The sequence below is a fragment of the Pseudochaenichthys georgianus genome, chromosome 12 (genome assembly GCF_902827115.2).
Source record: "Pseudochaenichthys georgianus chromosome 12, fPseGeo1.2, whole genome shotgun sequence".
Taxonomy (NCBI): Eukaryota; Metazoa; Chordata; class Actinopteri; order Perciformes; family Channichthyidae; genus Pseudochaenichthys; species Pseudochaenichthys georgianus.
In genome coordinates, this window is record NC_047514.1 from 26650086 (window position 1) to 26664475 (window position 14390).

Sequence of the window (14390 nt, forward strand, 5' to 3'; positions counted from 1 at the left end):
GGATGACTGTTTCCTGCCAGCTCAAGTCTTTTTCTGTAACTCTGATGTCAGGATTCTCACAAAGCTATTACTTGAGGAGGAAAAGGCATGATAGATAAGAGCCCTTTGAAAAGGGGAGTAATACCTGTGACTTGTTTGCAACGGAGCCTCAAACGGTATCTGACAAGCAGCAGTCCGTTTTTGGACATGTTCTTGATTTATAGCAGACGGTATCAATGTGTCAGCATGTCTGTGTGAAACCCCGCTAGCGAAATATCACCCTAACAACGCGGCTAACAGCCTGTGCTTCTCAATGAATTTCAATTTCTACATCCCACCGAGAATCAAAAGTGACATTTAGTGCCACGTGAAATTCAACTGCAATCTCACCAGCACCCGCACATTAAGTGCCGAGGGTCATTTGAGGGAAAGATACAGATCAAAGGTCACCTTCAGGTTGGGAACGGGCTCAGTCAGGGGGCTGGTTCACCCCTCTGCCCAAAGTCTCCCCAGTTCAGCCTCGGCGCTGCCCTCCAGGCTGCTGCTGCCCTCCATGCTGCTGCCCTCCAGGCTGCTGCTGCTGCCCTCCAGGCTGCTGCCCTCCAGGCTGCTGCCCTCCATGCTGCTGCCCTCCAGGCTGCTGCCCTGCTCTGATAAGCTGATGCTGTTTACTTCTCTGGCTGCCGTCAGAGGAGCTGCAGGACCCGAGCCCCACTGAGCTGTCAGTCACAGCCTATCTCCTGACAGCCGCAGAGTTCATCGGAGAAATTGGATCCTTTCTTTCCATTCAAACTCGGCCATCTACATAAGACGTGGCTCTCCTCTGCAGAGAATAAGAATCGATCGGCTCTGGCTCGGTTTCAGGTGTTTGAAAGAGCTTTAGTTCGTCCTCTAGGCTTCACCTGGGGGTTCTGTATGCGATCTCCTCCAGCGCAGCAGGGGACAGTGGGTAGTCTGAGGACAGCATCATAGTTTGTGACAAAATATCGCTTTTAGGATGTGACTGGTGCAAGTTTAGAGCAATGAGTTGAGCAACATCATTCTGATTTGTTTGCCTCGGTGCTTCACAGAATCGCCTTCTGGGAATTTCTTCCAATTTGCACAAATATCCAGTTGTATTAAAAGATAACCTGATAATAATTCTGTGGTCAGAGGTCAATGTCCCCGTTACTTTACAAAACCGTTTTTCTGGCCATAACTCAATTGAAATGCTAATTTTGACAATTAGAAAAAAAAATGTATTAGGATAAAATGACATCTGGGAAAGCCTAAGGCAGACAACCGTGAGTTGCTAATAGTTGTTTGACCATCCTTTACACAGGAAGGTAAGTTATACTGCATAGTGTCGCTCAGGGAAGTGATGTTCCTTTTAGCATTTTTAGTTGTGGATGAATTTACACTCTAACCAAATACATTAATTCAGTATAATTCCAAGCTTAGTTTTATGCCTGTCATTTTGTTGAACTCCATACCAATGTGATAACTTTAGAGACTCTCTCTGATGAGTCATGGTCAATACGTTACTTATTATTGTGTTCTGAGCTAAATGAAATAAATAAAAACAATAAATGCCACATTTGATGCTTTTGTGTGAAAAAATGTAACAATAGACAGCACAATAACAAGAGACGCGATTTAACTAATAACCCCAATCTAATATTTACATTTCAACTATCTTCCTGAAGTGGTACTTCTTTATTCTCATAACCACAACCAGACCTTTAATCTATGCTCAGGCAGTCTGGATAATTACCATAGTCTCAGTACAGGTTACCTTGGTGTCTTAGAGCCTGTGGCTGCAGGGCACGGGGTTATCTGCATGTGGGGTATTATTTTTAGATAGAAAAGGGTTGTCGTTTTTATTTTTTGAAACGTAACAGTATAATAAAGAAGTTACATAATAATAATAATAATTTCAATTTATATAGCGCCTTTCAAGAAACCCAAGGACGCTTTACAATGGGAAGTAACAAAACAAAAGGTAATAATAATCATACAGAGCAATAGCAGGAAATAAGTGACTGTATATTAGTTGAGGCCAAAGGCCTGAGTGAACAGATGGTGTTTGAGGTGTTTTTTGACATACACATACATCTGCACCAGAAAAAGTAAAAAAATAAGAGTAAAATAAACCTTGGTTTCAGGTTTTGTTCCTTGGGAAAGCTACCCTCTTGGCACAAAACACACACACACACACACACACACACACACACACACACACACACACACACACACACACAACCCCTGTAAGGAATATAGAATGAACCAGGAGCTAGGTCCCAATTGAAAACACTGCTCTACTACTATACACAATATGCTACATTCACTGTCAAAGAAAGTACATTGGCAAATAATATGACCAATTATTGTGTTCCTGCATTTCATATCATTCTAAGCTGATTTTTCAGTGTTGGGCTACTGGACGGGCAAAAACACAACAGTAAATGTAACATTTGGCTCAAGTGATGGTCGAATTGATCATTTTCTTATTCATCTAAATCATTTCTTGTAAAATATATTTGGTATCAGAATAACATTTGAACACAGCCTTGGTTATCTAGGAAGTGAGGTAACCGTGTCAACATGAGAAGTGTCACCTATAATAAAAGTTATTCTAACATCTATCTCATTCTCATTCTGTGGGTGTTCCCTGTATTTGTGTGGGTCCACGCACACTTTACACATTTGTGATGCATCTGTGCTTTCATGTCAGCGCCTGTCCCTGCTGCAGTTGCATTAATGATGTTGAGAAATATCCATGCCGCCCCAGTGACAACAGCAGCAACATTGTGTCCTGTGTGTGAGGGGTCCGGCCGGGCCAGCTGCATGACTGATGGTGGTCCCATTGATTGCTCTCAGTCTTCGGGGCTTCCAGCCAAGATTGGGCCCCTGGCCAAAAGCAGCTTGGCCCAGCTAATCTGTCACCAGGCTGGCCAGAACAGGCTTCATAAGCTCCATCGACCCACTGAGCTTACACGCTGTGTGCTAAGGCCTGTCCTCCCCAGCCCCACTGTCCATTAGTCTTGGTGCTTTAATCTTCCTCTATCTTTGTGTCTGTGTGTCAGCTGCTCAGGGATTGATTCATTATGAGTGTCCAAGGATTTGAGTGTACTGTGTTTATAGTCACATATTTATTTTTGAACAGTAGTGCAACTTTCAGTATACAAATAAGGAACTCTAACATTTTGAATAATTAACTGTAGGCCTATTACACAGTTAAAAACAAACCACAAACGGTACCACACACACTCAGATGGCCATATTATCTATAATGGCTGATGTCAAACAAAAAGGTTTCATCAAGCTGTAAAACTAAAAAGAATGTCTTGAAAATATTACAAAATAAATAATAAGAAAGTGTTTCAAGAGCGCAAAGTCGTTGAAATATATATGCCAATAGCTTCCGTTATTTATTTTGGTCTCTCGGCTCTCATGTCTATTGGCTTCTTAAAAACAGTGGGGATCAGCTGTTGTTGTTTTTCGCCGGGCTCCGGTGATTGGAAATCTGGGTGATGCCTTCTGATATGATGTAGCATGTTTGGCGTGTGGTACCATAGAGAACCGCAGTGACGCGTCCTAAAACCCGGATGTAAACTCCTTCTGGTTCCTTCGTCAAAAACGCAATGCAATTTCTCCATAGGATTTTGGAAAATAGCTGGAAATAAGGTCTGTGGTTGAGACACATTTAAGAGACGGATCACGTTTTGTTCAGCCGGATAATCTCCACATGTCTATCCTACTTTTATAATTTTCGAAGCATACATCTAGTCGCAAGAAGCAAAATGCTAACGTTATGCTATAAAGGAACTACAGCGGGGTCGCTGCTTCAACGTCACGCCAACTTAAGATCCATATTCAAACATACAGATTGTAAATGGTACGAGTTGAAGCGTTTGTTTGAACAGTCTGCACGAGGCAGGTACTTGCTTTCAAGCAGAACAGGGCCAACTAACTTAGCGGGAGTGTTTTAGCTGTTCGGTGTAATGACGTAAAACAGCCTGGACAACTTCTGTAGTCCTATTCAGCCACTTGTTAACAACCATCGTTTTTCAGACACGTAATCTCGTAGAACAAAACGTGATCTGTCTCTTCAATTTGTGTCAAACACAGACCTTATTTGGAGCTATTTTCCAAAACCCTATGGAGAAATGGCATTGCTTTTTATCGAAGGAACCGGACGTGGTAAAAATGCTAACTTACTTCCGGATTTTAGGACGCGTCACTGCGGTTCTCTATTAGCATACCGCACCGCTGTCGAACAACGCCGACACACCGTCCTCGTCCGATCCACCACTCGCACTCCATCGTTATTGTAGTCCACAGGGAACCCGAAATGTTCCCACACAGCTGATTTAAAAGAAGCAGGTGGGTTCTAGCTCCTGTGTGTTGTGTGAACTCGCCATACTAACTTCTCTTCTTCTTGTATTTTGTTCGTTTTGTTGTTGTGTTTTCTTCTTGTTCTTCATTTGTTGTTTAAGGGCGGCAGGCAAACAGCTTTTAGGCGCAATACCGCCCCTGGATTATATATACTGCACTGAGTGACAGACTTTTTTCCCTCCATAAAAAAAGGCATTCGGACGAATACGGATACCGTTACACCCCTACAGTCTAGTGGTTCAAGAGGAGTTTTAGGATTCTTAACATTTGTTGTTTTGATATGTATGATTGTTTTAACTGTTTTTCTGTGGTGCAGCTCTGTGTCCGAGGAAGGGTCAGAGGTTTTCCTGAGCCCTGCAGTCACGTACGGCCCCCCCGGCCTGGACCTGTCCTGTCCCATAGCCATGACCATTGCCCATTGTGCGGAGGTTTCAGCCGATAATTGGACCATCCGGCTAAAGAGGCAGACACAGGAAAACAAGTGGGAGGTGAGCAATTTCTATTTAACATCAGCTTCACTTATCAGATCCAAATTCCCGGCTGCAACATGAGTGCAGAATGTTAACAAGTGAAAACACACAGCTTCCACCAGTGCCCTGAATATCAAAACCATCTGATAAAACTGCTACCACTTACTTTGATGAAAATGTCCATCCTGCAGTGTGGTCATGCAAGCACGGAGTCGATTTCAGGGTTGCCAGCTCAGATTTGTCATTCTGTATAAAATGTAGCCCTTTCAAGCTCTACCTCATGCTGTCATACATCCAAAAGAAGTGTCAGACCAAATCCAAATGACTGGTATTAGTCATTTAAACATTCATTTATTTCCCTAGTTTAATAATAATGGTGTTTCAAAGCATTTCTCTTGTATGAATCTGTGAATTCTGCATTGCAGCTGGTAAAACAATAAAACACAACAAGCACAATTTACATTGTGAGGAGAGAAAAAGCACAATCATATCCATCTGTTTATTTATTATATGGCACAACAGTAGATAAAGGCATAAGGGAGTGGGGGTAGGTAAGTTTGAGAAACCGGCTCGAGATACACTTTTTGTTATATTCCATGGAATGCTCTTAACATCCTGATAGCAATGAATATCTGAAGTGCTTTGACAACAAATCCATAAAATCTGTGGAACCCGTAATACTGTAAAAAGTACAACCAATCCGTTTAGCCGGCTCTGTAAGGAAGTCTGAAGGAAGGGGCGGATTCTTTTCGGCTGTGTACTTTCAAATTTTAGTGCACTCGAGCCGTTTTCTGAAACTTACCTACCACACCTTTAAAAAACGGACAAGTGAAATCAAGCAATCTGATTGGTTCTTAGCCGTGATATAATGAGCGTATATCACGGGTAGAATTGTAGTTACTTTTTATGGGTCGATTATGATGCACCCACAGCGCTATCTGCTATTACTGAAGATTTTCCGGTCGGGAGCCAGCCAGAGAGGCGGGACCTTCTCAGATTACAGGCAGGTGCGAAATAATGCAGACACAGACTGAAGCAAGCAGCAGCGCTGAGCGGCAGAGCCATACATGTGTTAAGCCCGAAATTCAATAAACATCCCCATCCCCTAAGCTGAAGTTGCAAAAACACCACGATTTTATGATCCAATTCTATCTGTTTCCCAGTTACACAGGGACGCGGGAAGTCAGTCAGAGTTGGGGGTGCATGCAGCGTCTCGCAGCAGAGTACCCCTAGTTTCCACCGGGTCCGTCTGCGGCGTGTTACGGGCGCGTTGCGGCTGCGCCGCGGCATCCGCAAGGATCGCGGCCACTCTAGTCAATGGGTGCTATTCCACCAGATGCGCCGCGTTAGTCGGCTCAGAAGCGTCCCAGAAGCGTCTCGCCGCTGGGCTCCGCTCGAAATAGGATTGAAGTCTATTTTTCGACGCGAACTAATTTGCAGACCCCCCTTCACATCACTACATCGTCTCCACAACGACAAGCACAATGGACGACGAAGTTTTTATATTGGAAGTGGGAAGAAAAAAAAAATTGCTGCGAGTGGAGCCTCGCAGTTTTTCAGGTTGATATGTGAAGCTCATTAGCTAGCCAACATGTATCTAGCAAATGTTTAGCAAAATAATAGAAGTGAGGCTACTAGACTAACGTTAGGTCTACTGTAATAGCCTCACTTTTAATAGTTTGCAAAACATTAGCCAGCATAGTGTTTTGCAGTTGCTAGCAGCTTATTGGGATTTTACAGACTGTGCTAGACAGACAGGCATTGGTTTGATATAATACATTAAGCATTATTGTTAGTTAAGCATGTCAGCCTGCAGCCCCACTTCTTGTCTCTCTCTAACTCATTGCGGATGGCTGCACTAAAGAAAAGGGCACAGAGAGGAAACCAGTTGTAAGATATTTAAAAGTTCATTAAACATAATATATGCTTAAATGCATTTCAAAGAAGTTGTGTTGAGTTGTGTTGGAGTTTGTGTTATTCTACATTTTGACACCAATATTTTCTGATTTTACTGCAAATGTATATTGGTTCCAAATATCGGTTATCGGTCTCCTTGATTACTAATAATCGGTATCGGCCTTGAAAAAGCCATATCGGTCGATCCCTATTACTTTTCACAAGTCATGTATCCCTCCGCGTCTGAGAAAAGCTACAACCGTTAACTGTTACATTACGTCCGTTACGAAACTAACTAACTAACTACTAACAAAGCTTAAGATGGAAACATTTAAGGTTAACTTCGACCTCCGGGGTGGCCTTACTATGGAGGAGTGGATTGAGCAGTGCCTATCTATATAAGCACCTAAACGACGACATGCAGAGCTACGTGAAGAGCAGGTAGACGTAGACCAACTGGAAAAGTACCACCATTCAAAAGCTTTCTGATGCGGGTCTTGAAACAAAGCAAAGAAATGATGACCGTTAGTGGCCACAGGTGCGAAAGCTCTCTCCAGAGCCGGATCTCGGGGACCGGAGAAAGTGGAGCAATATTCTCACCACGCCAAGCAACAGCCTAGTAGTACAACCTCAACCTATACAAGTAACCTCATTGTCACTACCCGATCCACATTGCGCATGTGCGAGATGGTCCACCATATTTGACAACTACATACGGCAACTCAAATAGGACACTTGACGCCGCCCGATTTGCATGGTGCATGCGCGAGTCATAAACGTCTCAAATATCTATACAAAAATATTTTGCGATTGGATTTGAAATCAAATGAAGGACATTCACAGTTAATGTAATTAGATATAAATTATGAATGCCATACATATTGCATACATTCACAGTCAATATTTCTTCAGTATGTATGATAGCTGTCATAAGTTAAATCCATTTCTCACTTATTCTGACAATGTACTTAACCCAATAAAAGGACCCAATAAAAGGAGTTGTTAAATAATAGTGAAGTCACGTTGTGACTATATATAAACACTAGATGGCTGAAGGGGGAGTCGCCAGCGTAGCTCACCGGCGGCCATCTTGCCACAGTCAACAACTACTGCTACAGCTGTTGTAAGGTGAGTGATCTGCACAAAAATACTCTTAACTCGCTGAAATCTTGACTGATTTACAAACGGTTTGGTTTATTATAATCACTATTAGCATGGCTATGATACAGGAGACAACAACACATGTTGAAAAGTTCATGATTATAATTATAAGTATGCAGTATCATAACTAAATCTTTGATGTTTATGAAAAACCAAACCGTTTGAAAATTGGTTGAAAATTGAGCAATCTATTGTTATTTCAATAGTGCACCATAGACATAATGTTATGAATGAGCGAGCTGCCTGTGGCAAGATGGCCGCCATGTGGCAACGTCGGTCTCCATTGGCCAGCAGCGCGGGTGAGTCATCTAGTGTTTATATATATCTATGGTCAAATATGGCGGACCATCTCGCACATGCGCAATGCTTATAGGGCAGGGCTGCAGATCGGGTAGTGACACTCGTAAACCCATTCTACTGATGCTGGACAGTTTTTCAGTGGGTGCAATAAACGACAACATACAAATGAATGTAAATAAATAGCCAAATAATCGATCAACGCTCTCTGTCTAATATGTTCGCTAGCTGTTAGTGTTGTTGCATAGCAACCACCTCGCACTATGTTTTGTGCAGAAGGCAACGGAGGGACTATTTTATTTTTAACGTCATTATTTAAAAATAAAAACTATTTAAATTAGACTGGGTATTTTTCTTTCATATTGCCACACATGGTAACCGTTTGATATGCTTCGCGTCGTGCCGAACTACGCCGCTTAACTGTGATATAATGACCATATACCACGGGCTGTCTTGAGCTATTGCTTAAGTATATCATCTCAATTATTCTTGAAAGTAATTATTATACTGGGACCACCATGACTGACTTTATTGTGGATGCATGTGAGTTGTAGAAAAAGAACCCACAGCAAATAGATCCATCTGCTTTAGCAGTGTTGATTTCATCTTAATCAAAAACCCATTTGATGTCAAATGGAAACAAATGACTACCTCTGCAACAGTGAGGGAGTGAGACGGAGATAAAACACATAGACATACAGTATAATTACTAAAACATAGAAACATTGGTAAATCATCCACAAGTGCTACTCGTTAAAACAGAAGTGAGCTTCAGCTCAAATAATGTCCCTGAACTAGCTTTTTAATATCTAGAAAATATTTTTTTAACAAAAAGGTTTAAGTATCTAGTCCAAACTGATACAGCAGTGTGAGGTTAAAAAATATATAATAACTGCCAAGTGTGCTTAATATTTAAGTGCCCACTGCTCTAAATACAGCATAGTTAGTGTGCAACTCGATTTCGACAAGAAAGCAACTGGACACTTCTAGAATTGTGTGAGTAACATTCTGTTTTTAGACTTCTCTGTTTCAGTGTGTGTACTCTGTATCAATGCTCTGTAGTTGATCTGACTGACATTGTGATTTTAAATCTCAAAACCGCTACAGTATCTGTCAGGCAGAAACTTGGGACAGGTAATTTGACTGAAACCTTAAAACTGAACTGGTGACTGCAGTGACTGGTAGGGTTAACTTTGATTTAAACATTTATACAATACTAAGAGCTTTATTGAGTAGGTGTAACTGTATTACGGGTTAAACTCATAACTTTATAACTTAGGGTTTAATGTAATTGACTTAAAAGACAATAACGAGTCAGGAGGAAGCCAGTCTAGATTTCCTTTTGAGGGCCACCAGCTGCAGAGAGTTAACTAATTAAAGGGACGTGGCCCCACAGCTGTGAGAACTCAGCAATCAGGTGTCCATTTTAGGCAGCACTTTCCTGGAGCGTCAGAGGAGGCAAAGACATTAGAGTCCTGCGGGAGTAAGACTGGCAAAGACATTAGAGTCCTGCGGGAGTAAGACTGGCAAAGACATTAGAGTCCTGCGGGAGTAAGACTGGCAAAGACATTAGAGTCCTGCGGGAGTAAGACTGGCAAAGACATTAGAGTCCTGCGGGAGTAAGACTGGCAAAGACATTAGAGTCCTGCGGGAGTCACGAGGGAGGCAAAGAGGAGGCAAATCCTACTTTGATTGAGCTAAGTGTCGCTGGTGTTTTATTTAATTTAATTTAATTGTTTAGCCTCTCATGCTATAATCATGTGTTTTCTCCATTCCTGTTTATGTGTCTTCTCGCAATTATCACTGGCCCCGTGTATCTCGTAATCGATATAACCGGCCTGCTCTCGTCTATCCCACGTGCTCCACTGAGATCCAACATCTAGTTTCAGGCGGCCTGTGGAACTGCCAGTCAGCTGTTCCTAAGGCTGACTTCATCTCTGGCTCCGCCTCCCTGCAGTCTCTGGATTTCCTTGCTCTCACTGAGACCTGGATTACTCCATCCAACACATCCACCCCAGCAGCTCTCTCCACAGCTTATTCCTTCTCCCATACACCCAGACCCACTGGCAGAGGAGGTGGCACTGGTCTCCTGCTCTCTCCCAAATGGAGCTTTTCCCTCTTCAAGCTACCTAACTTCACTCCTTCCACCTTTGAATTCCATGCCGTCACTGTGACCCATCCTATACAACTGACCATTGTTGTTCTCTACCGTCCACCAGGCGCCTTGGGGGACTTCTTGGAGGAGTTAGATCATCTCCTCTCACACATCCCTGAAACTGGCCCTCCCGCTGTACTTCTCGGAGACTTCAACCTCCAGACGGAGAAGATAGACGAACTAACATCTACCGCCTTTGCTTTCTCACTGTCTCCGTCCCCACCAACTCATAAAGCTGGCAATGTCCTTGATCTCATATTCTCAAGGAACTGCTCTACTTCTAACCTCTCTGTAAACCCGCTCCACACATCCGATCACTTCTTCATTTCATTCTCTCTACCCCTTTCCAAACATAACAAACTAATCTCTTCTCATCCTGCACCTGTCTGCCGTAACCTCCGTTCCCTCTCCCCCCTCTACCTTTGCCTCATCGGTGCTCTCAGCCCTCCCTTCCTCTGACTCGTTCCAACTCCTGCCTCCAAACTCTGCTGCAGAAACTCTCCTCTCTACTCTCTCATCCTCTCTGGACTCTCTCTGTCCTCTCACATCTCGGCAGGCTCGTCAGTCCCCTCCTGCTCCCTGGCTAAATGATGCACTGCGTGCTAATAGAACCGTCCTTAGGGCAGCAGAGCGGAAATGGTGGAAATCCAAACACCGTGACGACCTCCTAACCTATCAGGCTCTCCTCTCCTCTTTCTCTGCTTCGATCTCTCAGGCAAAAAGCACTTTCTTTCAAGATAAGATCCAATCTTCCTATTCCAATCCCAAAAAACTATTTTCCATCTTCTCCACCCTCTTGGACCCCCCAAAGCCCCTTCCCCCTCCTCCCTTCTGTCAAGCGACTTTGTTAACCACTTTGAAAAAAAGGTTGATGATATTCGCTCTTCTTTTTCTGACTCACCTTTACTCACCGCTGGGTCACCAGACCCTCCTTTCACCCACACACTAACCTCCTTTTCCCCTCTCTCTCCAAGTGAGGTTCTCACCCTCATTACCTCTGCCTGTCCTACCACCTGTCCTCTGGACCCTATCCCCTCAAACCTCCTTCAGACTATCGCTCCTGATATTCTACCGTTTCTCATCCATTTCATCAACACTTCTCTAACTTCTGCTCACTTTCCAAACAGTCTCAAGGAGGCAAGAGTAAACCCTCTCCTAAAGAAACCCACTCTCAACCCGTCAGATGTTATAAACTACAGGCCTGTCTCTCTCCTCCCGTTCCAGTCTAAAACACTTGAACGCGCTGTCTTTAAACAACTCTCCTGTTATCTCCATCAGAACAACCTTCTGGATCCGCACCAGTCTGGTTTCAAGGCAGGTCACTCCACAGAAACTGCCCTCCTTGCTGTCACTGAGGAACTGCACACTGCTAAAGCAGCATCCCTCTCCTCTGTCATCATCCTGTTGGACCTGTCTGCTGCATTCGACACGGTGAACCATCAGATCCTCCTTCGCACTCTCCAAGAACTTGGAGTTTCAGGCTCTGCACTTTCCCTCCTCACCTCATACCTCAAAGTCCGAGTCCGACCCTTGTCAATTAACTACAGGGGTCCCTCAGGGCTCTGTTCTTGGTCCTCTCCTCTTCTCCCTGTACACAAACTCGCTCGGATCTGTCATTAGCCCGCATGGTTTTTCATACCACTGCTACGCTGACGACACCCAATTAATTCTGTCCTTTCCCCGCTCAGAGACCCAGGTCGTCGCACGCATCTCTGCTTGTCTAGCTGACATCTCAGTGGATGTCTGATCATCACCTCAAGCTCAACCTTGACAAAACTGAACTGCTTTTCCTTCCGGGAAAATATTGTCCCACTCTTGACCTAACTATCAACATCGGCACCTCTGTTGTTTCCCCGACCCAGACTGCAAGGAATCTGGGTGTTATCCTAGATAACAACCTGTCCTTCACTGCAAACATCGCTGCTACAACCCGCTGCTGCAGATACACGCTTTACAACATCAGGAGGATGCGTCCCCAGCTGACCCAGAAAGCCACGCAGGTTCTGGTCCAGGCTCTCGTCATCTCACACCTAGACTACTGCAACTCCCTCCTGGCTGGTCTACCTGCATGTGCCATCCGACCTCTGCAGCTCATCCAGAATGCAGCGGCTCGTCTGGTCTTCAACCTTCCAAAATGTTCCCACACCACGCCGCTCCTCCGCTCCCTCCACTGGCTTCCGGTAACTGCTAGAATCCACTTCAAGACACTGGTACTTGCGTACCATGCTGCGAATGGATCTGGCCCTTCCTACATCCAGGACATGGTTAAACCGTACACCCCAGCACGTGCTCTACGCTCTGCATCAGCCAAACGGCTCGCTGCACCCTCGCTGCGAAGGGGACCCAAGTTCCCATCAGCAAAAACACGTGGGTTTGCTGTCCTGGCTCCAAGATGGTGGAATGAGCTCCCATTGACATCAGGACAGCAGATAGCTTACACACCTTCCGGCGCAGACTGAAAACTCATCTCTTTCGACTCCACCTCGAGCGATAGAACTATTAACAAAGCACTTATGGACTGGCTTACCTATAGCCAGTTGAGTAGCACTTGAAATGTTTTTGCTCTATGAAACCTGATGTACTTTATGATTCTGTTTTCTTCAAGTTTGTATTTTGTTGGTCGAACGCACTTATTGTAAGTCGCTTTGGATAAAAGCGTCAGCTAAATGCAATGTAATAATGTAATGTAATAGTTCTATCTCTGTGATTGCTCCTGTGAGATTTATTTTCTCACTTCAAGCTCTTTCAGTAAAATAACACCTCTGAAAGTCCTTCAATTATGTCCTGTAGAGCCTCATCACAGTTTCTCAGAGACTTGTTCAGACATCTGACTTCAATCCAAAGACTCTCGGCCTTTTTTCTTGTGCCGTGTCAGGAGAATAGACATATCTACTCTAAGATGCTCTTTTAATGTTTAACTAACCTCATCAAAAAGCTTCGGGGACCTCATCGAGTAACGGTGACCCCAGAGCCACCGGGGTTTGCGTAACCTTGGAAGGGCCGATGTTCTCTCCCCAGCCTGGTTTTTTCACTCTGTGTGACATTTACACAGACGTAATTTGCCAGCAGGCGCGTTGCACAAAAGAGAGCGATCAAAACAGCCATCACTGACGGCTATATGCAGGGGAGAGAGTCGGCCGGGGAGGGGGGGCAGACAGATAGACACAGAGGGGTTCGAAGAAAGAAGAGACATTCTCTGAGAAAACGGCCTGACCGTCTCTGTCACTGTGAAATAATGAGCCCTTTATCTCAGGAAGGATGCTTGCTCAAAACCTAATCTCTGGAATTAGCAATATAATGGTGGATGGAAGTTTTTTTCTCCCCTCTCTTCCCCTTCCCCCTCGCTCCGTCTGCCTCTCAGTGCCATTCCCATTAAAGCCTGCACTTTTCTACTGCTAGAGTTTGACTCCATCATTTCTCCCTGGCTGCCTGGCGGGGAAGAGCTATGCCATGGAGATCCTTCATGTCTGCTGCAGCGCTAATGGAGCAGGTTTAGGAAGCTGTGGGCCACTAAATTACCCTGCATTGCTCAGCCGGGCCATATGCAGAGGGGACACGCGGGTCACAGTTATGTTTCAAAGGTGATTTAGGGAGGATTGAGCACAAGATGAGGAGCAATTGGCCATCGGATACATCTGCACCCCACTAATCCGTTTTGTCAGTGTTAATAATAATAATAATAATAATATATTTTATTTATAAGCGCACTTTTCATTTGCGTAAACAAAACTCAAAGTGCTACTGTATCCCCATCTGTTTAGTTGATGTGTCATTATTCACTTGGCCGGGGTTCAGCTCTGCACAGTTCCTCATCCTGAGTCGGTGCCTTAGGGAACGTTTCCAGGCTACTATCTGTGCAAGGGTGTTAATAATATCTTTAAACAATAGAGCCACTTCTTTAGTTATTATGCACCTCGTTGCCTGGTTCATAATAACCTTGTCTGTTTTTTTACAGGTAATAAATAATAGATAGAAAGATGGCTTAATGAATCAAATGTGCAACAAGTAACGTGACTCACATACAAACAAGCTGAATTGTGTTGAGCTTTCACCTT

General features: G+C 44.1%; 1 protein-coding gene across 1 annotated transcript in view; it reads left to right on the plus strand.

The window, feature by feature from the left end:
• unc5da (unc-5 netrin receptor Da) overlaps nt 1-14390 on the plus strand; it is a 245368-nt gene that overhangs the window by 221031 nt on the left and 9947 nt on the right. Inside the window, exon 13 of the mRNA XM_034095950.2 lies at nt 4673-4844. Within this exon, the coding sequence (XP_033951841.1) occupies nt 4673-4844 (172 nt within the window). The remainder of the gene's footprint in view (nt 1-4672; nt 4845-14390) is intronic.